General features: G+C 37.6%; 2 protein-coding genes across 11 annotated transcripts in view; one reads left to right on the top strand and one right to left on the bottom strand.

Annotated features, from left to right (window-relative positions):
- PTBP3 (polypyrimidine tract binding protein 3) overlaps positions 1-27,982 on the top strand; it is a 97,677-nt gene that overhangs the window by 24,744 nt on the left and 44,951 nt on the right. For 6 of the 10 annotated variants that reach the window (XM_058523790.1, XM_058523788.1, XM_058523789.1 and 3 more), the window contains one exon: positions 9,823-9,904. In XM_058523790.1, coding sequence (XP_058379773.1) covers positions 9,874-9,904 — 31 coding nt within the window. In that variant the 5' untranslated portion in view covers positions 9,823-9,873. Of the gene's footprint in view, positions 1-9,822; positions 9,905-27,982 lie in introns of those variants that run through there. The other 4 variants (XM_058523793.1, XM_058523787.1, XM_058523794.1 and 1 more) reach the window with 3 other exon arrangements.
- Positions 1-27,982, bottom strand: part of KIAA1958 (KIAA1958 ortholog) — a 309,540-nt gene that overhangs the window by 273,776 nt on the left and 7,782 nt on the right. The gene's annotated exons all lie outside the window — the stretch shown is intronic.

Genomic DNA, 27,982 nt, shown 5'->3' with positions numbered 1-27,982 from the left:
AGTTAGAAGTCCAAATGGTAATTCAGAGGGTAGAATACAGTTTTTTAAAATCTGTTAAATGAATAGTTTTATTATATTTGCTCTATTGATTCATCGTTTAACCATGAGAGGAATTGGGCCAACTGCAAAGTTAGGGGACATAGTCCACAAAAGACTGCCTTCGCTTCTGACACCAACTGTAAGTCTTGGGGGTTTCCAAAGCCACTCTCAGGTCCCATAATTTGCTAGAAGGACTTACAGAACTCACTGAAAGCTGTTATACTCATGGTTACTGATTATTACAGGGAAAGGATGTAGATTTAAATCAGCCAGGGGAAGAAACACATGCGGCCAAGTCTGGGGAAATACCAGATGCAGCGCTTCCTTTGTCCTCTCCCTGTGGAGTTAGGACACATTACTTTCCCAGCATCAATGTATGACAGTACTCGTGGAGTATTGTCAAACAGGGGGGTTCATCTGTGCTTTGGTGATTACCTTTTTATTGAGGGGCTCCTTTATGTAGGCATAATTGATTGCGCTTGAAGCTGATCAGAGTTTTCAGTCTCCAGCCACCCCTCCAGGTGTGACCAAAAGCGCCCACCTAAACCACATTATTGGTCTTTTTTGGTGTGGCCATCCCCTACCGTAAGACTCTCTGGTGACCCAAAGCCCCTAGGTAAAAAAAAAAGGACACTTCTCTCAAGCATGACCTTCCAGGGTCTTAGAGATTACCTCTCAGGAGAGGGCAAAAGTCAGACTTCTCTTTGGCCAAGGTTTAAATTCTTTACTACACATACTGTGAGCCAGACTCTTGAGTAATATTAAAATGAGCTGGTCATGTGCTAATTCTAACAATATTTGAAAGACCCCTGTAGAAATAAAAAAATGCTTCTTAGTAGTCACTTGTCGTGTAGTAGTAACTTGAAATTACTCTACATTAAGTAGGAATTTGAGATTTCTTGTAGTTTTACCTTCCACTTAAGAAAGAAGAATTGTCTGTTTCACTTCTGAATATTCTATGGATAGAGTACAAAATACAGGAAATGCTATATTTTAAAAGAATTAATGCAGCATAATTTATGGTATCAATAAATTGCAAGTAACATCAGTATTTAATAATAGAATAGTTAAATATGCCATCAAAGAATTTTAAGAATTTCTTAAAAATAATTACGATGAAGAGTCTGTAACAAAATGGCGCAAAACCTTATCAGTTAAAAGGATTACAGAGAGGAACATAGATTCATATTATTACTTTGTAAAATGCATATTAAGATAAAAGTGAATTATCAAAATGAAAAGTGATCTAGCTCTTTAACATCTACTGGTTTATTTTGAGATAATTGGATAAGTATGCAAAGATGCTTAAATAAGGATGGTTATAGTGAACATTTTTACTTTTTTCTCTAAACGAATCTCATCAGTGTTCTGCAGGAAAAACTGTAATGCCCAGGCAGTTACATGCTTTATTTTTTTTCATTCTCAAAGGTTAATCATAATGGGACTTGATTAAATCTCCTATGCAATCGTATACAAAGAGAGTTTCAACTCTAGAAGTGAATACATATTTTAAGTTTGTTACATAAAATGCAAAAATTATTGCTTTGTGTTTTTAAGTACATTTTATCAAAATCAAGTTTTTTATCACTGCATCTGCGAGAAGGAAATTTTTGTTAGAATTGGAAGGTGGGATTTCTTTTTAAAACTTCAGAAAGTTTCCTTTACTGAAAGAATGGTATCTTTCACCTTTAGGAGATTACTGTCCAGTACTGATTACATTGAATACATGTAACTATTGGCATATATATCTTTTGAAAAGGACTGAGTGATTAATCATTAGCATTTATTTGCCAGTGTTTAATGAGACCTATGTATTAGAAATATTAATCCTTAGAGCAACCCATGAGGATGGATACCATTATGATCCTCATTTTAAAATGAGCAAACTGAGCCCTGGAGAGGTTCAATAATATGTAGTATCATACAAAGGTAAGTTAAGTTTGAGGAGCCAGTTCAAACCTAGATCTGGACTACTCTAGAAAACTACATTTTTAAACCATTTTGCCATTATGCTACTGTGTTCATTACAGTTTATGGTAGTTCTCAATTGGCTACACATTAGAGCTTTGGAAATATACAGGTGCCCAGGCTTCAGCCTAGATCTACTGGTTAAGAATCTCTGGGATCGGGCCGGCCCCGTGGCTAGTGGTTAAGTGCGCACGCTCCGCTGCTGGCAGCCCGGGTTCGGATCCCGGGCGCGCACTGACGCACTGCTTCTCCGGCTGTGCTGAGACCGCGTCCCACATACAGCAACTAGAAGGATGTGCAGCTATGACATACAACTATCTACTGGGGCTTTGGGGGTGGGAAATAAATAAATAAAATCTTAAAAAAAAAAAAATCTCTGGGATAGGACCTGGTATGTAGTATTTATTTTAAACTGGATATGTGATTGTAATGCATAGCCAAGGCAGAGAGCCATTATATTGCACCTGAAACTCTGCTACAGGATATGGGGGAGTATAATCAAGTATAAGGCACAAAAATAGACTTCAAAGTAGCTGAGAAAAAACTTTGTGTACATATTTGATAAAATATGTGATATTGATAGTTATCAGATAGAAAGAATATATTATGTGAAGTATATTACACTCCTAGAACCATACACATTTTAGCGTTGAAAGACAATCAAAAGTAAGTTCAACCTCTTCACTTTTGGGATAGAAAAATTTTAAGGGTGTAGTAGCATTTACCTGTGACCAGTAGATAGGACTAGATATGTAGTGAAGGGATACTGTTTAAGGCAGGAGAATAGCATAAAAAGATGCAGGAATAAATATGATGTATTTGGGGAAGGTTACAAGACAGGGGTGTTAATTGTGAGTAGGAGGTCTAGATTAGAAAGAGCTTTTAATGGCCATCACAATACATTTAGACTTGATTCAGTAAGCAAGGAATAATTTTACGTTAATGGTTGCTTGGAGATTTATTCGTTAGGAAACTAGGTAACAGAGTTTATTGAGTGAGATAGAAATAGAACCATCAGCAAACTTACTTCCCTCCCCGAATTGAAACTGAAATGGTTTGTGTGCATTAAGAAGACTACAGTTAGGGCCGGCCCCGTGGCTTAGCGGTTAAGTGCGTGCGCTCCGCTGCGGGCGGCCCGGGTTCGGATCCCGGGCGCGCACCGACGCACCGCTTCTCTGGCCATGCTGAGGCCGCGTCCCACATACAGCAACTAGAAGGATGTGCAGCTATGACATACAACTATCTACTGGGGCTTTGGGGGAGAAAAGGAGGAGGATTGGCAATAGATGTTAGCTCAGAGCCGGTCTTCGTCAGCAAAAAGAGGAGGATTAGCATGGATGTTAGCTCAGGGCTGATCTTCCTCACAAAAAAAAGAAAAAAAGAAGACTACAGTTAACCTTTTGGATTCTTAGCTGGCAAAACTTGCCTGGGGCCTGTATTAAAAAGTTGAACACTTTTGAGACTGGCCTGGTGGCGCAAGGGGTTAAGTGCGTGCGCTCCGCTGCAGCGGCCCAGGGTTTGCAGGTTCGCATCCTGGCCGTGCACCGATGCACCGCTGGTCAAGCCATGCTGTGGCGGCGTCCCGTATAAAGTAGAGGAAGGTGGGCACGGATGTTAGCCCAGGGCCAATCTTCCTCAGCAAAAAGAGGAGGATTGGCAATGGGTGTTAGCTCAGGGCTGATCTTCCTCACACAAACACACAAAAGATGAACACTTTGAGCCAGCGCTGATGGCCTAGTGGTTCAAGTTCAGTGCTCTCACTGCTTCGGGGGCCTGGGTTTGTTTCCCAGTCGCAGAACCACACCACTCATCTGTCCTTTACCATGCTGTGGCAGTGGCTCGCATAGAAGAACTAGAAGGACTTACAACTAGGATATACAGCCATGCACTGGGGCTTTGGGGAGGGGGGAAAAAAAAGGAGTAGAAGGTGAGGAAGGGTAAAATGGAGCCTTAAAAAAGAAAAAAGTTGAACACCTTCTGTAGATGCCTTTTAGGTAACCTTATGTACCTCCAAGAGAATACTTTCCTGAAAATCTGTTCTTTCTAGCTTTTTGATATCAAAATTATGGCCTAAGGAGCCAGCCCCATGGGCAAGTGGTTAAAGTTCCCTGCGCTCTGCTTCGGCGGCTTGGGTTTGGATCCCAGGTGTGGACCTACTCCGCTCATCAGCCATGCTGTTGAGTGACAGCCCACATACAAAATAGAGGAAGATGGGCACAGATGTTAGCTCAGGGCTCATCTGCCTCAAGCAAAAAGAAGAGCAAGATTGGCAACAGATGTTAGCTCAGGGCAAATCTTCCTCACACACACACACAAAATTATGGGCTAAGAGTTGGTTCCTCCCAGCAGGTAACTTCTTTGGATGATGGAAAGGTGTTTTGCACTTTTGGCGCTCTTATTCTTCTCTTGGAAATGTCTGACTTTCGTGACAGTGCTTTATTCTTGTTTTTCACTAATCTGTCTTTTAAGTCCTTTGGTGGAATTCTCATTTGCCTCTCTCTTAGGCTGTTATATCCCTTTGTATTTTATTTAGAGGCTATTATATTTTCTTAATTTTCTTTTTCATTTTAGAAAGAACTGTGCTCATAATTTAAAGATTTTATTTTATTTATTTTTTCCCCCCAAAGCCCCAGTAGATAGTTGTATGTCACAGCTGCACATCCTTCTAGTTGCTGTATGTGGGACGCGGCCTCAGCATGGCCGGAGAAGCAGTGCGTCGGTGCGCGCCCGGGATCCGAACCCGGGCGGCCAGCAGCGGAGCGCGCGCACTTAACCTCCAAGCCACGGGGCCGGCCCCTGTGCTCATAATTTAAAGTTGTGTAATTTTTCTCATGTATGTTGTCTGCCTTTGATTCTTTCCTTCCTTTTCCTTACATATAGATTCCCATAAGGAACTCACGTGGTTGTGTTTTGAATGTTGCTTGTCTTGGAAAGGATGCCTTCTGGACTACCATTGTATAGAAGGATAGTGTGAGGGATGAGCTCTGAGAATGAGCTGTGGTAGTTGATAGCCTGACCAGTCTTATCTGTGCTTGCGAGTTGAGCACAGGTGATAGTAATGATCATTCTAGGCTAGCAAGAAATCTCTCAAGTCAGTAGGAATCCTCTGGCTCAGAATGATATATCTCTCATCATAGTTTTTTTTAACTTTTTATTTTGAAAAAATAAGAGATTCACAGCAACTTATAAAGATACTATAGAGAGGTCCTGTGTACCCTTCACAGTTCCCCCCAATGGTTACATCTTAATTATAGTACATTAGCAAAACAAAGACGTTGACATTGATACAATGCCGGTGTGTAATTCTGTTTTATTTTATTGCATGTGTAGATTCATATAACTATCACCACAGTCAAGGTGCAGAACTAATCCATCATCACAAAGATCTTCCCTTATGGTACCCTTTTTTAGGAAACCACTGGGCTGTTTCCATAGTGGCTGTACCCTTTTACATTCCCATCAGCAACGTGTGAGAGATTCAGTTTCTCCTAAATCCTTGCCTGCATTTGATATTTTCACTATTTTTTATTTTAATTGTTCTGATAGGTAGGTGGTGATATCATGGTGTTAATTTTTATTTGAAGTGATCTCTTTGTGGTTTTAATTTGCATTTCCTTAATGACTAATGATGTTGAGAATCTTCGTGTGCTTATTGGCCATTTGTATATCTTCTTTGGAGAAATGTCTGTTCAAATTCTTTGCCTATTATTTCAGTTGGGTTATTTGTCTTTTCATTATTGAGTTATAAGAGTTTATATGTTCTGTATACCAGTCCCTTGTCAGATATATGATTTGCAAATATTTTCTCCCTTAATCTGGCTTGTCTCTTCATTTTCTTGATGGTGGCCTTTGAAGTACAGAAGTTTTTATTTTTGATGAAGTCCAATTTATCTATTTATCATTTTGTTTTCTTTTGTCACTTGTGCTTTTGGTGTCAAGAAACCATTTCCTAACCCAAAGCCATGAAGATTTATTCCTATGTTTCCTTCTAAGAGTTTTATAGTTTTACATTTAGATGTACAACCTTTTTGAATTAATTTTTGAATATGGTGTGAGGAACGGGTCCAACGTCCATCTTTTGCATGTAGATATATCATTTATTATTTTTTTAAATTTTATTTATTTATTTATTTTTTCCCCCAAAGTCCCAGTAGATAGTTGTATGTCATAGCTGCACATCCTTCTAGTTGCTGTATGTGGGACGCAGCCTCAGCATGGCAGGAGAAGCAGTGCGTAGGTGCGCGCCCGGGATCCGAACTGGGCCGCCAGCAGAGGAGCGCGAGCACTTAACCGCCAAGCCATGGGGCCGGCCCCTAGATATATAGTTTAGATGCATAATTTCGTTTTGACTTTTTCGTGTGTGTATGTGAGGAAGATTGGCTCTGTGCAACATCCGTTGCAAGTCTTCCTCTTTTTGCTGAGGAAGATTAGCCCTGAGCTAACATCTGTGCTCATCTTCCACTATTTTGCATATGGGATGCCGCCACACATGGCTTGACGAGTGGTGCATTCGCCAGTGCCCGGGATTCGAAGCTGCGAACCCTGGTGCATTCGCCAGTGCCCGGGATTCGAAGCTGCGAACCCTGGGACGCCGAAGCAGAGCATGCGAACTTAACCACTTTGCCACTGGGCCAGCCCCAGTTTTGACTACTTTTGAACTCTATATAAATGCAGTAATATAGTGTGTATTCTTTTGTGACTGACTTCTTAGGTTTGTGAGATTTATCTATGTTATTGTGTGGAGCAGTAGTTCATTCTCATTGCTATAAATCATTGAATGCATTTACAAAAATTTATTCATCCATTCTGTGGTTGATGACATTTGGTTGTTTCCAGTTTGGCTAGTAGAGATAATGCTGCTGAGAACATTCTCATGTGTTGAGGTGCACATAAGCAGGCAAACTCTTGAGTATATCCATAGGAGTAGAATACATAGGGATCCTAGGATATTCATATATTCAATTGTAGTATATTGGGTCAGTTTTCCAGAAGTTGTACCAATTTACACTCACACTAGCACCATATAAGAGTTCTGTTGCTCCACATTCTTATCAATGCTTGATATTGTTAGTCTTTTTAATTTGCCAGTATTTCATTGTGTGTTTTTTTTTTTTTTTTTTTTTTTTTTTTTTTTTTTTTGTGAGGAGATCAGCCCTGAGCTAACATCCGCCAATCCTCCTCCTTTTTTGCTGAGGAAGACGGCCCTGGGCTAACATCCGTGCCCATCCTCCTCCACTTTATATGGGACGCCGCCACAGCATGGCTTACCAAGCAGTGCGTCGGTGCGCGCCCGGGATCCGAACCAGCGAACCCCGGGCCGCCGCAGCGGAGCGCGCGCACTTAACCGCTTGCACCACCGGGCCGGCCCCTTCATTGTGGTTTTAACTTGCATTTCTCTGATGACGGATGAGGTTGAGCATTTTCTCATATGTTTATTGGATATGGTATTTGTCATTTAGATATGACGTAGAAAAACATTAATTTCTTGTTCACGTACAATGTTGGTGGCTGTTACAGAGCTATACGTGTTCTTATTCTGGGAATCAGGCCGAAAGAGTAGCCCCTATTTGGGATATGGTCTTGTTATTTCAGAGGGAAAGAGGAAGAAACTAGCAGAAACTACTATCTTTTGAAGCTTCTGCTTGAATTTAGTGTAGGTCATGTCCATTCACATTCCATAGGTGAAAGCATATGACAAAACCATGCTTGATGTCAGTGGGTCAGGGGGGTATGCTCCTCTCATAGGAGGCGTTAACAAGTCACATGGCCGTGGATGGGGATGAATAATCCTTTCACAGGAAAAGGAGAGGGCACAAATACTCTGGAACAGTGATAAAGGCTACTACTTACTTTCTGAGGTGCCTGTTCAACTCTCTTGTCATTTTCTGTTATCTTGACTTTTTCATACTGATTTCTAGTGTTTTTTCCCCTCTTCTTTTTCTTAGTAAGTCCTGGATATAAAACCTGTGTTGGTTACGTGTAGATATTTTCTCCCACTCTGACTTGCATTTTTAATCTCCTAATAATACCTTTTGTTAAATAAAATTCTTTTTTTAAAAATTGAGATATAATTGACATATAACATTATATTAGTTTCAGGTATACAACATGATTCCATATTTGTATATATTGTAAATAAAATTCTTAATTTCAATGTTGTATAATTTATCAATATTTTCATTTATAATTGTTTTGTTTCTTGTTTAAGAAATCTTTCCCTACTCCAAGATTATGAAGATACTCTTTTTTGTTATCTTCTAGAGTCTTTATTGTTTTGCCTCTTAGATTTCAATCTGCAGTCCACCTAGAATTAATATTTAGTTGATATTTTAACATACTCCTGCAGGTCTAGAAAAGAACTAAAGTGATCTCTAAGTGGTTTCTAAGATCAGATTAACTCAATTTACGTATTGATATAAACTCACATATGTGTAGAAGATATATCTATTAGTAAAACATATTTTACCAAATTCCTCATATATAAAAACATGTTGGGCACGTTTAAATTTTTACTACATTTCAAACTGCAAAAATTCACCTTTCCGTATCTGCAAGAAGTCAGCAAACTATACGAAGTCTGTTTTTGGTTACCAATATCTGTATTTTGGATACTATCAGGAAGACCTATGCTTTAAGTGAGGCCGTAATCCTGGTCTTTCTAGAAGTTGAAATTTTTAATTTTATTTCATTTTACATGCTTATTTAATTCCTTCCTCTTGTCCCAAGCTGTCTCTATAAACTTCTAGTGAAAGAACCAAAGGGAATAATTTCTGGATGTTTAACACAGGAATTGTTTAAATAATTGCATTTCTGTTATGCAAACACATTGGTGGTTTGCCTTTCTTCAGCAAAGGCTAACGTTGTTCCTAACAGAAGTGCTACTTATACCCAAACATTAAATATCTGTTGGTGCACTATTGATATTCTGATATTTGTAGGATAGTTTGAGGACTAAGTTTTATCATCCAATAGACCAAAATATTTGTTCTTAAAAATTGACCGAGTTAAACAAACAGTAACATTTGAAATAGATTGGTTTTAACTTTGTACACGGTGTTTATTTTCCTTCCTAAACATAAACTTTTTAATCTTGGTAATAGATCTTATGGTTGCAATGGAAAGGCCTGTTTTACTTGTAGCATTGAGAGTTCAGCTTTGGAATTGGTCAAAACTCTTATCTGAAAAAAAGAGTAAATTACTTAAACAGTAGTTATTTAAGAAATAGTACACATTAAAGATCATTTTGAAGATTAATGGATGAAAAATCACTTGTAAAGGATTTGGCCAATATCAAAATAAATTGCATCTTTGTGTTCAACTTAAAAAAAAACACATAGGTATTGAAAAGTCAGGATTCTTAAGGAGTGCTGCACAAATTATTTGCATGCAAATAATTTAAGATATACTATAAAAACTTAACATACTTACTATACTAAATATAGTTAATATACTCAGTATACTTGAAAATATACTACAAAAACAATGTCAGGATGCAACCCCTAAATACGGTTTCTGGTGCTTCAGATGTAACATCTCAGGATTAGGTCTGATCAAAATGGGTTGCAGGATTATGCCAATTATGTGATGGCAGTTCTTTTTTTGATAACTAACAATTATGTGGACGTGCAGTATTTTTTTTTTTTTTACTGTAAAGTTCACTTCCAACCTTTAGTTTTTGTGATTCTCGAGGACTTCCCCTTAAATGCCTTGACATTCAGGTAAAGTAATATTATTAGCTTTTAATATTTTTAGTAGTAAGTATGAACCATTATCCAAGACTTGTCTTATTAATAGAATATTATTCTTGCTTTTCAGCGGGGATCTGATGAGCTTCTTTCTTCTGACGTTATTAACGGACCTTTTACCATGAACAATTCTACTCCTACAGGTGTGTATGGTAAGTTTTGATTTTTTTCAAAATCTGAATTGTTTTCTTTCCATGAATTTCAAAATTTCCTTCTACCATGTTCTTATTTTTCTCATCAACAGGTTGAAGTGCCACTATTTATGACAAAAACTAAAATTTATTGTAGTAAAGTTCATATAGATGAAATTACTAACTATAGCTCTCTTAAATTTTAAGGATTAATTTGGATATAATTCTATAATTCCTTTTTTGATTGATGTTCTTTGTGTTACATAGTTGTGATAAAGCTATCAATAAGTTGGTGACCCAGAACAATTGAGTTTTTAAAAGAGCTAGATTTAAAAACTTGTGTTGAATGATGATGGATTTAGAATAATAGAAGTATTAAAACTATAGGATCACATGATTTAAAAAAATTGAAGCATAATTCACATCCCATAAGGTACCACATGATTTAAAAATAAATGTTCTTGAAATTTGGGGACTGTAAAATGAATTGGAGGAATTCACTACTGGAGAGAGTGAGCAGTTAAGAGGCTATTACTGTATAGAATATCTTAGTAAGGGATGGTCATTTGTATTATAGCAGTAGCAATCGTCATGGACAGAGAGAACTTACAGAAAGTGAAATCGATAATAATTGGTGATTAATTGAATGTTTGAATAAGGGATTCCATTGATGATTTCTAGGTTTTGGACTTGGATAATTGGATAGATGAATGGTGGTACCATCCATTTATATTAGAAAACATAGGAAGAACAGAATTGGATAATACAACAGGTTGAGATTTTTATATGTTGAGTTTGAGGTTCCTTTGGAACATCCAAATAGAAGAGTCAGGTAGGCAGTGGGTTCTTCTGATCTCAACATCACGAGAGAAATTTGGAAGTCAATATCATACATAATTGATAACTGAAGCCATGAGAGTGGAGAGACTCAGAAAAGATGGATTTTTATCCAAATCCTTTTGGAGTTATAGAGAATAAGGGAATGAGTGGACCTCACTTTCCAGACCCTTGAACTACATGGTGTTTGGAACAGTGAACAGCCTTTATATGTGGACTCTATAAGAGAAGTGGACCAGGTTCAGTTAAGGCAAAAGATGAAAAGAAAATTCAGTGATGAGATTAAGAATGTATGGGAATTGGTCAGCCATGGTACATCGCTCTAGAGGACTGAATGGAAAGATTTTGTAGGCAGAGCAGCAGCAGGGGATTTGTTCATGTAGAAGTGTGAACAGTCATATGGGCATGAGACTAAAGCAGCTTTCTTAAACTTGAGCTGGCATCAGAATCACCTGGAAGGCTTTTTAAGCAGGGTTGCTGAGTCCATCCTCAGAATTTCTAATTCAGTATATCTGGGGTGGGTCCTGAGAATTTCCATTTCCACAAGTTCCCAGGTAATGCTGATGCTGCCATTTGAGGAACCACACTTTGAGAACTAATGGATGAAGGAAATGCTAGAATCTAAAGTTCCTATACCTGATTACCATCTTGATCTGGTAGGCTTTAAAAAAAATTCTGCCCTTACTCCCCAGAGTTACAGTACACCTAGGGTGGGGCCCATGTGTTTGTTCTTATTTTTAAAACTGAGGTCAATTTGTTTGTTTGGTCATGTTTATGAACTACTGGATGGATGACCAGCAAGACTTAGATCCTAGTTGATTGAGCAGTTAGGAAAAGAAAGAAGTATGAGCTGTGAGTTTAGCTGGCAGCAGCAGTTTGTGTTTGTTTCTGTTTTGAATTTCTTCGCGTACCTCATTCCATTCTAGGTATGTTTTGAATTTCTTCGCGTACCTCGTTCCGTTCTAGGTTCAGTGTTTCTCTTCCGGAGTACATCCTCTTAGTAGCTTTTTCAGTAAAGCTCTATAAATGGTAGTAACCTCTCAGACTTTGATTAAAAATGGCTATTTCATTATCCCTATTGAATGATAGTTAGCTGTTTAGAATTCTAGGTTGACAGTTGTTTTCTCTCAGCACTGTGAAGGTACTGAAGGTTGTATTATTCTTTGGCTTCTGTTGTTGAGAAGTCTATTGTCAGTCTAGGTTGGTACTTTGTAGATAGTATTACTTCTATCTAGTTACTTTTAACATTTTTCTATTTATTTTTGTTCTGTGGTTTCACTAGCTATGTCTAGGTATGGATCACAGGTTCTCAACCCTGGATGCTCACTAAAGTAGCTTGGGAAGCATTGACGAAAATACAGGTGCCTTGACATACCCACACCAATTCCAAAATCTCTGGGATTGGGGGAGGGAGGGGTGGTGTCTAGGCACTGTTTTTTATTCTTAAAGGTTCTTAGGTGATAGATCAACAGTCAGGGTTGAGGACCATTGCTGGAGACTTAGTTTCATTTATCCTGCTTAGGAGTACCCAACTCTGCACAGGATTGACTCCTTCTGCAACTCTGGTTAGACATGTATGGGATCACCTCATTCAGTCCTGCATTTGTTTTAACCTCTTACATTTCTTGTCGTCTCTTTCTCCTTAAGGTCCAGTATTTTAGATAATTTCCTTAAAATGGTTTTCTGATTTGCTCATTATCTGTTCAGCTTGGTCTAATGTGCTGTTTAATCCTTCTACGTATTGAGTATTTGATTTCAGGGTTTATATTTTTCAGTTCTCTATGTTCTATTTGATTCATTTTTAAAATCTACCTGGTTTTGTTGTTTTTTAAAAAATAGTTCTTTTCTTTTGGTTTCTGTTGCTTTTTCTTTTTAGTTCTTTAATCATTTAAAACAAAATTTTTATAGCCTCAGATTTTACAATTATGGAGTTCTTTAGGTGCTAATATTGTTTTTTGTATCTGCTAATATTTGCTTACGGTATATTATTTTTCCTTGTGCAATTCGTAATTTTTGGTTGTGAGATGATCTTTAGATGAATTGTTTTTTCTTCTGTGAGAATCTCTGGGGTAGTTTTGTGTTCGCTCTGCTAGACTTTCTAGGGTGTCACCAGCCCCTAAGATGTTATAATGTATATGTTAATTTATTGCCTTGGGGATTCCTGTACCAGAAGGGAAGAGAAAATTCAAAATCCAAACATTCCCATTTCCCCCATCAAAATCCCTAAACACAGTTAGGCTTCCTTGTTAAATACCTCTGGTAGGGGAGATTTCTAATTTTAGGTGGCCTTTCACTGAGCGGAAAGCCTGCTGAGGGGCTTGGCTTTTGACACCTAGAAATTTCACTTTTTTTCTTGGGGTCATCTATACATTAAAAATATCTTTGTAATATTTGATCCAATGTTTGTAATTCTCTAAAACCTCCAAAAGCTGAAGATTTTGGTACTCCATTCCTTGTCTCCTTTGAATAAAGATTACTAATTCATTTTGAACAAATTGTGACAGAAGGATTTTAGGGTTCAATTACAAAAGAGTTTAATTCCTTTGTAAGATACTTAAGGAGTTTGTCAAAGACACAAAAACTTTAAAAATGACATTGATGATGGGTAGGTAAAAGAGCCATCTATAGCATTTGCTAAAGGCTCTTTTTTGTATTCAATATAATCTTCACAAAAATTTTGTAGTTCAGTTAATCTAAGTGTGGATTTAAAAATATCTGTAAAATTTGACAACTACAGTTTCTCTTTCTATTTGTAGAGTGTTGCTTATTTGGTTAATAGGAGTTATGTATGCACCAAACCAATTGCAAGTACAGGTCTGCCCCATAGGACTGTCAGACCAGTGTTTTTATCATGACACTGTGCTGTACTAGAATTTGTATTTGTATTGGTACCTCAAAAAAAAGTTTCATCTTTAATGTTGAACTTATTAAACTGAGTTTTTATTAGGGTCAGATATTTCACTTTTGATAGAATGACTTCTCAAATGCTGTATTTTGATTCCATTGAAAGGATTTAATATTAAACCATTACTGGGTAATAACTGATTTCCTAATGTTAGATAATGATAAAACTGATATAATTTAGTTGTTTACAAACTTCTATTAATGGAGTCAACGTATTAAAACATGTCACTTTACAGATGGAAAAGAAACTTTGCAAGTGAAATTTTACGGATTTATGGATTTGCTGCAAGAGATAAAATGGAATGGTGATAAACAAAATTGTATTTCATGTGCACTGGCCTGTAATTATCACATTTTCCACTGATTGGCAGCCAAATGAACAGTATAGGTAGCAAGTTGAATACTGATGGAAGGAGTTAAGAGCTATCCTTAGCTACTTATGTCCCATTGCATTTAATTGTTTTTTTAAATCAAAGACTGTGTATGTTATCTGTGAAAAGGTCATGAGTGAAAAGATTCAGTCTCACTGGTTGACTTGAAGATTTAACCACTGTACATATGGTTTATAAACTACTACTAGATGAGACCATGGCAAAACTGGAAGTTAAAAAAAAAAGAATTTACTAAGCCTATTTGGATTTATTTCAATGCAACTATTAAACAGTTTTTTTCAAAAGTGAATATGTTAAACTGTACAGGATGCTGAAACATCAGTGCCAAATTGTGACTGTCCCAAGCAAACTGAGGACATAGGGTCATTCTACTTAGGTATTAGTTATTAATATTCTCTTAAAAATATCTCTTAGCTTATTGTGGACATGTCTTCTTCCATATGAACTTTAAATTATTTTGTCTATTCTAAACTGAATAATCCCTCATCCCTTAATCTTAACCCATGGATTTTTAGGGATTCTGATTAGAATTACATTAAGTTTATGTGTTAATGTGAAATGTTGGTCTTTTTGTGGTACTGTCTTTCTGTCTGGTAACGTGACATGTGATTCCATGTTTTTAGGTCTTATTTTATGTCCTTTGATAATTATGAAAATGTTTTACACTTTTCTTCATAAATCATAAGCTTTTCTTCTGGAATTTAATCTTAGGAATTATGGCAGAGACTGTTTATTGTGTACCCCAGTGCTTTTCTTTCTATTTTCTTTAGTAACAGAACCCTAATTTTTATCTGGACACATTGCTACCCAGATTAAATGACTGTTTTTACAGTCTTCCTTATAGCTAGGTGTGGTCATGTGGTTAAGCCCTGGCTAATGAGAAATAAGTGGAAGTGTTACTTCTGGGGTATCTCTGCATGGACACATTGTTTTTCCTCTTTTATCCTGCTGCCTTTCAGGAGTTCCAGCTTCCATCTTGGATGATGAGGATGAGAGCTGCACCCTAACAGAGAGACAGTTAGAGCCTGAGTCACTGATAACTTTGTATGGTCAGCCCTCTGTATCCACAGGTTCCACATCCATGGATTCAACTAACTGCAGAGGGAAAGGCCTATGATGGTTGCCTCTGTACTGAACATGTACAGACTTTTTTTCTTGTCATTATTCCCTAAACAATGCAGTATAACAACTATTTACATAGCATATGCGTTGTATTAGGTATTGTAAGTAATCTAGAGTTGGTTTAAAGTATACCTGAGGATGTGCATAGGTGGTATACAAGTACTGCACTATTTTATATAAGGGACTTGAACATCTGTGAATTTTTATATCCAGAGGGTCCTGGAACCAATCCCCCATGAATACAGAGGGATGACTGTATGTCACCATTCCAGATCTGGAATTTCTACATTTAGACTTTTTACATGAGTGAGAAATTGATCTTTTTTCTTAAGCAGCTATTATTTCAAATATATTATTATTATATTTTTTTTGGTGAGGATTTGCTCTGAACTAACATCTGTTGCCAATCTTCCTCTTTTTTTTTTTTTTTGCTTGAGGAAGATCAGCCCTGAGCTAACATCTGTGCCAGTCTTCCTCTATTTTGTATGTGGGTCCTGCCACAGCATGGCTTGATGACTGGTGTAGGTCCACACCTGAGATCCGAACCCGTGAACCCAGGCCACTGAAGCAGAGTGTGCCGGACTTAACCACTATGCCATGGGGCCAGGCTCTCAAATGTATTATTATTATATGCAGGACTGTGACCTCAGAGAGAAGAGAACAATTGAAGTGAGCTCTATAATCATCCTGGCTTTTTTTTTTTAGACTGTGTAAAGAGAGGGGACCTGAAACAAACATAGCAGAATTGCTGAGTTGAAGAGATGGAGATCTAAGTTTGGGACAGCTGAGGCAGCTAGGAGTTATAGGGGCAGAGTATGGGAGAGAAGGGAGCTCTGTGAGAAAAGTGCTCCAGAAATATGCCTTTGAATCTATTGCTGAATATTAAGTCACACATACCTTCCCAGTTGGGTTACACCAGCTCTAGCACGAAGTCTACTCTAAACCCACCCCAACAAGGCTTAAAATCAAGCTCCAAAACAATTACCTGATCTGAAAGTAACTTTTTTCCTGAAAAGAATCTGGCGCATTAAAGGAATGAAACAAATTCTAGTGCTCACAGTGTCGAGCACTCAATCAAAAATTGCCAAACAAGGAAAGAACCACAAAATTGTGACCCATAACCAGGAGAAAAATCACTCAACAAAAACAGATCTAGAAAATGACAGATCATGAAATTAGCAGATTTTGACTTTGAAATGGTAATTAAAAGTATGTTCAAGGATTTAAAGGAAAATAGCCCAACAAGGAGAAAAATGACAGATAAAAATCAAATGGAGGGGCTGGCCCCGTGGCATAGTGGTTAAGTGCGCACGCTCTGCTGTTGGCAGCCTGGGTTCAGATCCTGGGCACGCACCGACGCGCTACTTATCAGGCCATACTATGGCGGTGTCCCACATAAAGTGGAGGAAGATGAGCACAGATGTTAGCTCAGGGCCAGTCTTCCTCAGCAAAATGAGGAGAATTGGCATGGATGTTAGCTCAGGGCTGATCTTCCTCACTAAAAAAAAAAAAAAAATCAAACGGAACTTCTAGAGATAAAAATATAATATCTGAAAAAAATACACAGCATAGCATTAACAGCACATTATATTTTGCAGAGGAAAGGGTCAGTGAATTTGAAGACAGCAATAGGAACTAAAGTACACAGACAAAAAAAGGACCAAAAAAGAAATAAACAGTCTTAGTAGCCTGTAGAAGAAAATCAAGTGGTCTTGATACTGAACCTGTTAATCTCAAGTTTGTGTGCCCGATGTGCCACATGCACACAAAAAAGCCAGTCATTGAGACACCAGTGCTTGGAGGTGGAGAAAGGTTTATTCAAATTGGCCAAAAGGAGAAAAGGCTGGCGGATAAGTTCTCTCAAATCCACCTTAACAAAAGACAGCAAGGGGTTTTATAGAGCTAAGGGGCTTGGCAGGAGTAGTTTCAGAGAAACAAAGGGGAAATTCATGTTTCCTTCACTCCAGATAAGCCCTTGGGCATTCAGACTTCTGGACATCAGCTACAGCTGGGGGCTGGTTATCTGGTGATCCTGTCTTCCTTAAAGGCATTCTTTTTCTTCTGTAAAACAAGCTCATAAATCCTTGTGACCCTTAAGTCACCTTCAGGTTAAATAAGAAAACAACAGCAAATTAGCAAGATTAACTTCTTTTCATCTGTGCCTGTGTTGGGAACAAGTTCAAAGGGTAATCCTGTTCTTATTGAATATTTACAGTAACCCTCAGGTACCTGGCTTCAGTCTAAACGTACATGTAATTGAAGTCCCAGAAAAAAAGATGGGAGTGGGGAAATAGAAATATATCTGAAGGGCCGGCCCCGTGGCTTAGCGGTTAAGTGCCCGCGCTCCGCTGTTGGCGGCCCGGGTTCAGACCCCGGGCGCGCACCGAGGCACTGCTTCTCCGGCCACGCTGAGGCCGCGTCCCACATACAGCAACTAGAAGGATGTGCAGCTATGACATACAACTATCTACTGGGGCTTTGGGGAGGGAAATAAATAAAAGTAAAATTATAAAAAAAAAAGGAAAAAAAGGAAAAAACAAATATATCTGAAGAAATAAAGACTGAAAATATTCCAAATATGGTGGAAACTATAAACCCAAATAACCAAGAAGTTCAGTGAACCACAAGCAGGATAAACACAAGAAAAACCACACCACGCCTCATCATAATCAAATTGCTGAAAACCAGGAATGCAGAACAAGTATTAAAAGTAGCCAGAGAAAAAAAGTCACATTTTATTCAGAGGAACAAAGATAAGAATGATGAGAGATTTCTTGCCTGAAACTGTGCAGACCAGAAGACAATGGAGCAACATCTTTAAAGTGCTGAAAATAAATACTATCAAACTGGAATTCTAAATCCAGCTTAAAATATTTTTCAAAAGTGAAGTTAAAATAGACCCTTTTTTAAGGCACAAAGAGCTGAGAGCATTCGTTAATAACAGACTTTCATTTCACAAAATGGTAAAGGAAATTCTTCAGGCTTGAGAAAAATGATACCAGGTGGAAACTTGGGTCTATACAAAGTGGTAAATATGTGGATATATAACTTTTCTTCCTCATTTTTTGGATTAATTTAAAAGATAATTGAGGGAGGATTCTGGGAAGATGGGAGAGTAAGGAGCACCAGGAATCTATCTCCCTACCTAGACAACAGTTGCACTGGAAGAATCTGTCTGTAACTAATTTGGAATTCTGGAGCTATTGAAGGCTTTCAGTTTCCGGGGGGAAGACTTAGTCAATTGTGGTTAATTTTTGTCAATTCAAGCTCTTAGCACAGTAGCAGCTACCCATCCCCCACCCTCAGTCACATGGCAGGCAGCTGTGTGTGTTCCAGGAGCAGCTTACAACAGTTTGCAAGAGCCAGAGTACGAAAAAGGACCTTGTCCTCCAACTTTTGGAGATCTGTGCTCTGATTGCTAATGGCTTCTTATCACACAGTTGCAGACAGAGGTAGGCAGCCATTGTCCTTGCATCTTCCCCTGCTGTTGCAAGCCCCCCCACCCTCCCCCTCCCCTCCACCACCCCACTGCCTTCATTTTTCCCCTTTTGAGAGCCAGACACTAAAGACTAGGACATTAAAAAACAACTGCATCTACAGGGAAAATTAGGAGGTGATCGTGCATACCCAGGAAAAGGCTCAGAAGAAACCTGAGAAGACCTTAAGTTGACAGCGCAGGCTCCTCCTTGGCTTAGAGATAGCCTAAGACAATGAAAAAAAAAAAAAAAAAAGATAACTGGAAAACCCTGGGGAAAGGAAAGAATCTGATTTGCAGAGTTACTACATTCTCCAGTTTGACAAAAAACTGAATATAAACATCAAAGAAGCTTAGAGAACTCCAAGTAAGAATGAACTCAACAAGACCCACACGGTGACACATTATAACCAAACTTTTGAAAGCCAAAGACAGAGAATCTTGAAAGCAGTAAGAGAGAATCAACTCATCCCATACAAGGAATCCTCGATAAGAATGTGAGCAGATTTCTCATCAGGAACTTTGGAGGCCAGAAGGCAGTGGACCAATATATTCAAAGTGCTAAAAGAAGAAGACTGTCAACCAAGAATCATATATTTGTAATTTTATTTATTTATTTTTTTTCCCCCAAAGCCCCAGTAGATAGCTGTATGTCATAGTTGCACATCCTTCTAGTTGCTGTATGTGGGATGTGGCCTCAGCATGGCCGGAGAAGCGGTACGTCGGTGCGCGCCCAGGATCCGAACCCGGGCCGCCAGCAGCGGAGTGCGCGCACTTAACCGCTAAGCCACGGGGCCGGCCGAGAATCATATATTTGGCAGACTGTTCTTCAAAGGTGGGAGAGAAATTAAGACATTCCCAGATAAACAAAAGCTGAAGGAGTTTGTTCCCACTAGACCTGCCCTGCAAGAAATACCTAAGGGAGTCTTTTAGGGTAAAATGAACGGACACAAGAGGCAGTAACTAAAAGTCATGTGAAGAAATAAAGATCTCAATAAAGGCAAATACATGGGCAATTATAAAAGGTAGTATTATTCTAAAGATGGTTTGTAACTCCACTTTTTGTTTTCTGTGTGATTTAAGAGACTAATATGTTATTTTAAAAATTGCTAATCTGAAAGCTACCGAGTGACTTGGTTTATAATCCCACATTTTGTTTTCTACATAATTTAGGAGACTAATACATTTAAAAGAATTACTAGTTGTGTTTATGGGCACACGGTGTATATAGATGTAATTTTGTGACATCAACACCCAAAGGGGATGAGGACAGAGCTGTAAAGGAGCAGAGTTTTTGTATGTTATTGAAGTTAAGCTAGTATAAATTCAAATTAGAGTGTTATAACTTTAGGATGTTAAATGTAATCCCTGTGGTAACCACAAAGAAAATAGCCGTGGAATATGCACAAAAGAAAATGAGAAAGGATACTTAGAGTAGTCAAAATCATAGAGACAGAGATTTGAATGGTAGTTGCCAGGGGCTAGAAGAAGGGAAGAATGGGGAGTTACTGTTGAATGGGTGTAGAGTTTCAGTTTTACAAGATGAGAAGAGTTATGGAGATGGATTTTGGTGATAAATGCATAACATTATGAATGTATTTAACACCAATGAATTCTGCATTTAAAAATGGTTAAAATATAGTGAGTTTCATGTTATGTGTATTTTACCACAGTAAAAAAAATTGAAAAAGTAGAGTGCTCCCTATGGAAAGCTCTACAAGATACATTAAGTGAATAAAACAAGATGCAAAAAGAAAAGATAATTGAATATTTAAAACAAGATCATATATTTTGAGGGTTATAGCATATGCAAAAGGTTAAAATATAGGAAAATAACACAGGGTATGATGAGGGGAATAGACATCTATCTTTGAAATAGATAGATGTTATACCTGTGTTATACCTAGGTGTTATAATATTATTTGGAGGTAGACTGTGATAAGTTAAAGATGCATATTGTTGATTTAACCTCAGAGTAGTCACTTAAAAAAAAAAGTGAACGGGCTGACCCAGTGGCATGGCAGTTAAGTTCGCGTGCATTGCTTTGGCATCCTGGGGTTCGCAGGTTCGGATCCTGGGCATGCACCAATGCACCGCTTGTCAAGCCATGCTGTGGCAGCATCCCATATAAAGTAGAGAAAGATGGGCAAGGATGTTAGCCCAGGGCCAATATTCCTCAGCAAAAAGAGGAGGATTGGCATCAGATGTTAGCTCAGGGCTAATCTTCCTCTCACACACACACACACACACACACACGCAAAAGTGAACAAAAATGTAAACATTCCAATTAAAAAGCAGAAATTATCTGCGTTTTATGTGTGTATGTGCCTTTTATGTGTGACACATTATGTTTTGTTGATAAATTGACCCCTTTATCATTATGAAATGTCTCTCTCTATCCCTGGTAATATTCCTTTTCCTGATCTCCTTGTCTGATATTAGTACAGCCACTCCAACTTTCTTATGATTAGTGTTTACATATTTATCTTTTCTGATCCTTTTACTTTTAACCTGAGATTTTATATTTGAAATGGGTTTCTTATTCACATTGTATAATTGTCTTGCTTTTATCCAGACTGATAATCTCTGCCTTTTAATTGGAATCTCTCTGTCATTTCCATTTAATATAATTATTGACGTGGTTGGATTTAAGTCTGCCATCTTGCTATTTGTTTTCTATTTGTCCCATTTATTCTTTGTAGCTTTTTAATTTTTTTGTATTCCATTTTATTTGTTTCTTGATATATATATATTAAATATATATAAATATATTCACCTAATTACAGATCTTCAAAATACGTAAAATAAAAACTAATAGAACTAAACAGAGAAACAGACAAATCTACAATTATAGCTGGAGATTTCAACACCCCTCTGTTAGTAATTGACAGCATAGTTGATAGAAAATTGGTAAGGATTCGAAATAGAATCGACTCTGACCTTTGGGCCAGATCCATCTCGTTGCCCATTTTTCTATTGCCCATGAGCTAAGTCTGATTTTCACTTTTTTTTTTGTGAGGAAGATCAGCCCTGAGCTAACATCTGTGCCAATCCTCCTCTTTTTGCTGAAGAAGACCGGCTCTGAGCTAATATCTATTGCCAATCCTCCTCCTTTTTTTACCCAAAGCCCCAGTAGATAGTTGTATGTCATAGCTGCACATCCTTCTAGTTGCTGTATGTGGGATGCCGCCTCAGCATGGCCAGAGAAGTGGTGTGTTGGTGCGCACCTGGGATCCGAACCTGGGCCGCCAGTAGCGGAGCACGTGCACTTAACCGCTAAGCCACGGGGCCGGCCCCATGATTTTCGCATTTTTAAATGGTGAAAAAAACAACAATATTTTGTGATATGTGAAACTTACATGAAATTCACATTTCAGTGTCCATACATAAAATTTTATTTGAACACAGCCACTCTCATTCATTGACATATACCTGGGGCTGCTTTCATACCACAACTGCAGAGAGGAATAGTTGTTACAGAGATTATATGGCACACAACGTCTAACATATTTAAGTGGCTCTTTAAGAAAAAGTTTGTAGATCCCTTAATATAGAAGTTTTTCACACTATCAACCAGCATGACCTAATTGACATATGGAACAGTCTCCCCAACACCATCAGAATACATATTCTTTTCACGTTCCCATGAAGTAGTCACCAAGATAGGCTACATGCTAAATCCTAAAACAAGTCTCAATAAATATGAATGTGTTAAAACTATGTAGAGTTAGTTCTCTCACTTTATTAGAATTTTATTAGAAATCAAAGAAGCATGATCCTCAGATATTCGGGAAAAATCTCCAATTATTTAGAAAAAGAATAACACTTAACTCCTGGGTCAAATAAGAAGTCAAAAGGGAAATTAGAAAATATTTTGAAGTGAATGAAGATGAAAATACAACGTATTCAGGTTTGTAGGATTCAGCTAGAGCTGTTCTTAGAAGAAAATTTACACCTTTAAATATTTATCTTAGAAAAGAAAAAAGTCTAAAATGAATCATCTAAGCTTCTAAGTGTTGTATAAGAAGAACAAGTTAAACCTCAAGTAAATAGAAGAAAGAAAATATTAACTATGAGAGCAAAAGTTAATGACATAGAAAACAAACAGTAGATAAAAATTAATGAAACAAATAGCTGTTTTTTTAAAGGAGCAATAAAGTTAATAAAACTAGACAAAAAAAGAGAAGATAGAAATTACTAATATCAAGAATGATCCCATAGATATTAAAAGGATATTGTTATGGACTGAATGTTTGTACACCCCCAAAATTCATATGTGTAAGCGCTAACCCCCAATGTGATGGTATTGAGAGATGGGGCCTTTGGAGTGGGGCTCTCACAATGGGATTGGTGTCCTTAAGAGACACCAGAGAGCTTCCTTGTCCCTCCATGCCTGTAATGTGAGGATACTTTGAAAAGATGGCTATCTATAAGCCAGGAAAAGAGTCCTCACGAGAAAGCAACCATACTGGCACGTTGATTTTGGACTTCTAGTCTCCAGAACTGTGAGAAAGTAAATTTTTATTGTTTAAGCTACCCTATCTGTCATATCTTGTTACAGTATCATGAGCAGGCTAAGACAGATATTAAGCAAATATTATGGACAATTTTAGGCCAATAAATTTGAAATTTAGGTGAAGTAGACAAATTCCTTGGAAAACACAAATTACCAAAACTAGTGCAAAAGGAATAGAAAACCCAAATAGCCCTATACCTGTTTTAAAAATCAAATTGATAATTAAAAAGTCCAGGCCCAGTGGCTTTATTTGTGAATTCTTTCGAACATTTAAGGAAGAAATAATAGCAATTCTACACAAACTCTTTCAGAATATAGAAGGAAAGAACACTTCCCAGTTCATTTTATGAGGTTAGTGTTACCCTGATAAAGTAGGGAAAAAAACAAACTACAGATTAATATCCCTCATGAATATGGACACAAAAATATTTAGCAAGTTGTGAAGAGAGAGGAGATAATATATCATGACCAAATAGGCTTTATTCCGGGAATGCAAAGTGGTTTAACTTTTGAAAATTAATCACTGCAGTATACTGTATAATCAGTATATCCAGGGAAGGCATTTGAAAAAATTCAGTTCCTATTCATGATAAACAAAACCCTCAGCCAACTAGGAGTAGAAGGGAGCCTTTTCAACCTGATAAAGGTATGAAACTGCAACAAACATACTTAATGGTGTAGGGCAGTGCTTTCCCTCTGAAATCAGGAACGATGCAAGGATGTTCAGTCTCATTATTTCTATTCAACTTTGTGCAAGAAGGCCTAACCAGTTCAGTAAAGCTAGAATAAGAAAAGGTGTACAGAGTGGAATGTAATAAGGAAAACTTGTATGTAGAAAATTTTAAAGAATTTAGTCAGGTTGCAGGGTACAAGGTCAGTATACCAAGATCAGCTGTATTTCTGTATACTGTTAATGATTAGTTGGAACATAAAAATTTAAGTGTTAGTTACAAGTCCATTAAAAATTATAAAGTACTTGGGGATAAATGCATCAAAGTATGTGCAAGAAGACCATTACACTGAAAACCACAGAACGTTGCTGATAGAAATTGAAGAAGGCCTAAATAAATGCAGAGAGATATCATGATGTGTATGGTTTGGATGACTCAAAATTATTAGGGTATGAATTCTCCCCAGATAAGTACTTCATTTCAGAAATTGCCATGTTGGGCCGGCCCCGTGGCTTAGCGGTTAAGTGCGCGCGCTCTGCTACTGGCGGCCCCGGTTTGGATCCTGGGCACGCACCATCGCACCACTTCTCTGGCCATGCTGAGGTGGCGTCCCACATACAGCAACTAGAAGGATGTGCAGCTATGACATACAACTATCTACTGGGGCTTTGGGGGAAAAAAGGAGGAGGATTGGCAATAGATGTTAGCTCAGAGCCGGTCTTCCTCAGCAAAAAGAGGAGGATTAGCACGGATGTTAGCTCAGGGCTGATCTTCCTCACACACACACACAAAAAAGACATTTCAGTATTTAATAAAGCTATAAAAAAAAAGAAATTGCTATAAAGCTATAATAATCAGGACAGTGTGGTAGTGACAAATGATAGACGTATTAACTTGATTGAGGAGTTGGCGATTTGGAGGGAAGACTGACTACAGAGGGATGCTAGGGAACTTTTGGGGATGATGGAAATGTTCTGTATCGGGATTTTTGTAGTCATATGGGTATATACATTTGTCAAAAGTCCAATTCTGATTTTACAATGTGGGTGGATTTTATTGTATCTAAAGTATACCCTAATAAAGTAGGATTTTTAAAAAGATCCATATTTCTAGGATAGTTTTTCTAGTAGATTCCTCCAGTTTTGAGATGGGACTAAATAAATATTTAAAAAGCCTCTTTTACTTATCTCTTTGGAATACAACTAATATGTAGTAGGCATTCAGTAGTTTTCAATATAGTGTTCAATAAAATAATAAGATTTATACAAGCTAAGTATTTCAAATGCTTATTTTCATAATAAAATTTTTGGAAAGTCTGTAATGTATCCTTTTGTACAGACAATAATTCTTTAAAGTTATGTATTCAGTGCATTAGAATTTTCTTATTTCCTGTTGACTTTTATTGAATTATGGCCATATGATTACTTATGTACATTTTCCATTTTCAGATTATGTTAAGTATTTAGATATAACCTTTTTTGAGTCATCTAGATGAGTAGTTCTTGTATTTTCAGATATCATAGAATAATAAAATATTCAATTTTGATCGAAGTCTTAATTTTGCAAAATAAGGACATCAAGAGAAAAAAGTCACTGTCAGCTAATCATCATTTTAAACCAAAAGAGTAGAATGAGCATAATTTCCAGGTAAAACAGTCCTTCTGAAGAAAATCTAGACGTATATTATTTATCACTATGTAATAGGCATTACAGCTAGCATCTAAATATGTTATCTAGGGCCAGCCCCGCGGCTTAGTGGCTAAGTGTGCGCACTCCGCTACTGGTGGCCCGGGTTCGGATCCCGGGCGTGCACCGATGCACCGCTTCTCTGGCCATGCTGAGGCCGCGTCCCACATACAGCAACTAGAAGGATGTGCAACTATGACATACAACTATCTACTGGGGCTTTGGGGGAAATAAATAAATAAATAAAATTAAAAAAAAAAATGTTATATAATTTAATTTTAGAAATAGCCCTGTTATTATATTCATTTTACAGGAGAAGAATCTGAAGCTCAGTTATGTCAGGTAACTTGCCCAGAGCAGAATGTCTGGTTTCATGCTCTTAACATAGCTGACGTAGTTTTATAATGCAGAACAATTAATAACATAAAATAGTGATTTATAATTTGGCATTTCTTAATAAAAATTTGTTACCATAGGTTTTTATTTGATAATGCAACAAAAGCTCAAATAGCTGATGTAGGTACAGTCACATGTCACTTAACGACAGAGAGACATTCTGAGAAATTCGTCCTTAGCCGATTTCATTGGTATGTGAACATCATCATAGGGTGTACTTACATAAACCTAGATGGTATAGCCTACTACACACCTAGACTGTATGTACTAATCTTATGAGACCACTGTCGTATATACAATCCATTGTTGAGGGAAACATTATTATGCGGCACATGTGTATTCATTTTTTCCTCACGCATAGTTTTACAGAGATTATGAATACCTCTGTTGAAGAAACAACCTTCTTAATATTCTTTCATTCATTTTGGATTATTCTGGGTAAACTGATAAAAGCCTCTTGTTTTGAGGATCTTTTTCCAGTCTTGAACACCTTGTGATGGTTGAGAAAGCACAAAGTGGGGCCGGCCCAGTGGCGCAAGCGGTTAAGTGCGCGTGCTCTGCTCTGGCGGCCCGGGGTTTGCTGGTTTGGATCCCGGGCGCGCACTGATGCACTGCTTGGCAAGCCATGCTGTGGCGGCGTCCCATATAAAGTGAGTGTTGAGCACGGATGTTAGCCCAGAGCCAGTCTTCCTCAGCAAAAACAGAGGAGGATTGGCAGATGTTAGCACAGGGCTGATCTCCTCACAAAATAAAGAAAAAAAAGATAGCACAAGGTGGTGGTATTGTTGGCTTGCTCTAGGCCTACCAGGAGGGTGTAGAAAGGCACTCTGTGCTCAGCTTTCACTCCTACCCAGGACCTGATGTTTGATGTTCTCATCTAGTGACAATGGTATTATAAGCCACATAAACCTGCACAAACTTTGAAAATTTGTAATGTCATTGTCAAGTTGCTTACTTTTTTCTAGGAATGGTAAGACACTTTTTGAGATTTTTGTGATAAAAAATATTATCTTTAAACTTTAGTTTGAATAAAACTTTTTTCCCTTGCTGTCTACAAAAATGAATCATTTAGTCTCTGAACCTCTGTCTCTTCATCTGTTATAGTTAATAAGATTTAGCTCAGTATATTTATGTGTCAACTCAAATGAGGCAGTGTAAGTAAAAACAGTATGAAAACTACAAACTAACACATTTTAGGTAGTAGGAAGCCTGTCAGGTTTTTTAGAGCAGGATAATGACATGATATACTATTTTAGTTAGGTTGATATGATGTTGAATCTCAGTAGGGGTGGAGGGAGAGGGAGACCTAGAGCAAGGAAGTGTAGAAGGGGACAAGATCCTAGGTGTGGGTGGCGACGAAAATGTAATCAGTGTTTAATGCAATCAGTCATTTTGGAGGGAAGAATCGATTTTTCGTGGTGATTGATGAGAAAGAGGAGAAGAAGGAATCTCTTGCCTCCCAGAGTAATTTCTAGTAAATGTTTGACTGCTTACTATTTTCTGCAATCTGGCCCAGGCATTTGCCCTATACCGGCACAGACCTCTAAGGACCTCTAGGAATTGATAAAGTCTTTTAGGTCTTAGTAGGATACTGCCTGCGTTCATGAACATAAGAGAATTTGGGAGCAAGTGCTGCTTTGGGTATTAAGTCAACCTATTCACCTGTAAGCAAGTTGAGTTTTATGTTCCAGATATGGTACAAAATACTGCCCTATAATTTTTTGTGATCCTCATGAAATTTGTTTATTTAGGATCACAGACATCTGACTGTAAAGTTCCGCTAGTGTTTAGAAAAATGATAATTTTAGGCATTTGGAAATTTCCCAGTCAATAGTGCTAAGTATGGTATTTGATATTATTAAAAAAAAAGCAATGTCATGAAACTTTTGGCTTTCAGATAATTTTCCTTCAGTCTTTCATGGCACTATTCCTGGGAAAAAAACATTTCTGAATCTTATGTACATGCATTTGAGTGTTTGTTACAGGCTTGTCAGTTCCAGTTATTGTCAGTGTTAAAACAATAGATTTAAGTAAAATTTAGCTGTGAACTGGGATAATGGATTTCTTTATTTTACAGCAGTGGTTCTGAACTTTAGGTTG

The sequence above is a fragment of the Diceros bicornis genome, chromosome 28 (genome assembly GCF_020826845.1).
Source record: "Diceros bicornis minor isolate mBicDic1 chromosome 28, mDicBic1.mat.cur, whole genome shotgun sequence".
In the NCBI taxonomy this organism is placed as follows: Eukaryota; Metazoa; Chordata; class Mammalia; order Perissodactyla; family Rhinocerotidae; genus Diceros; species Diceros bicornis.
Note: the sequence above shows the minus strand (reverse complement) of the source record. Positions and strands in the feature narration are given on the sequence as shown.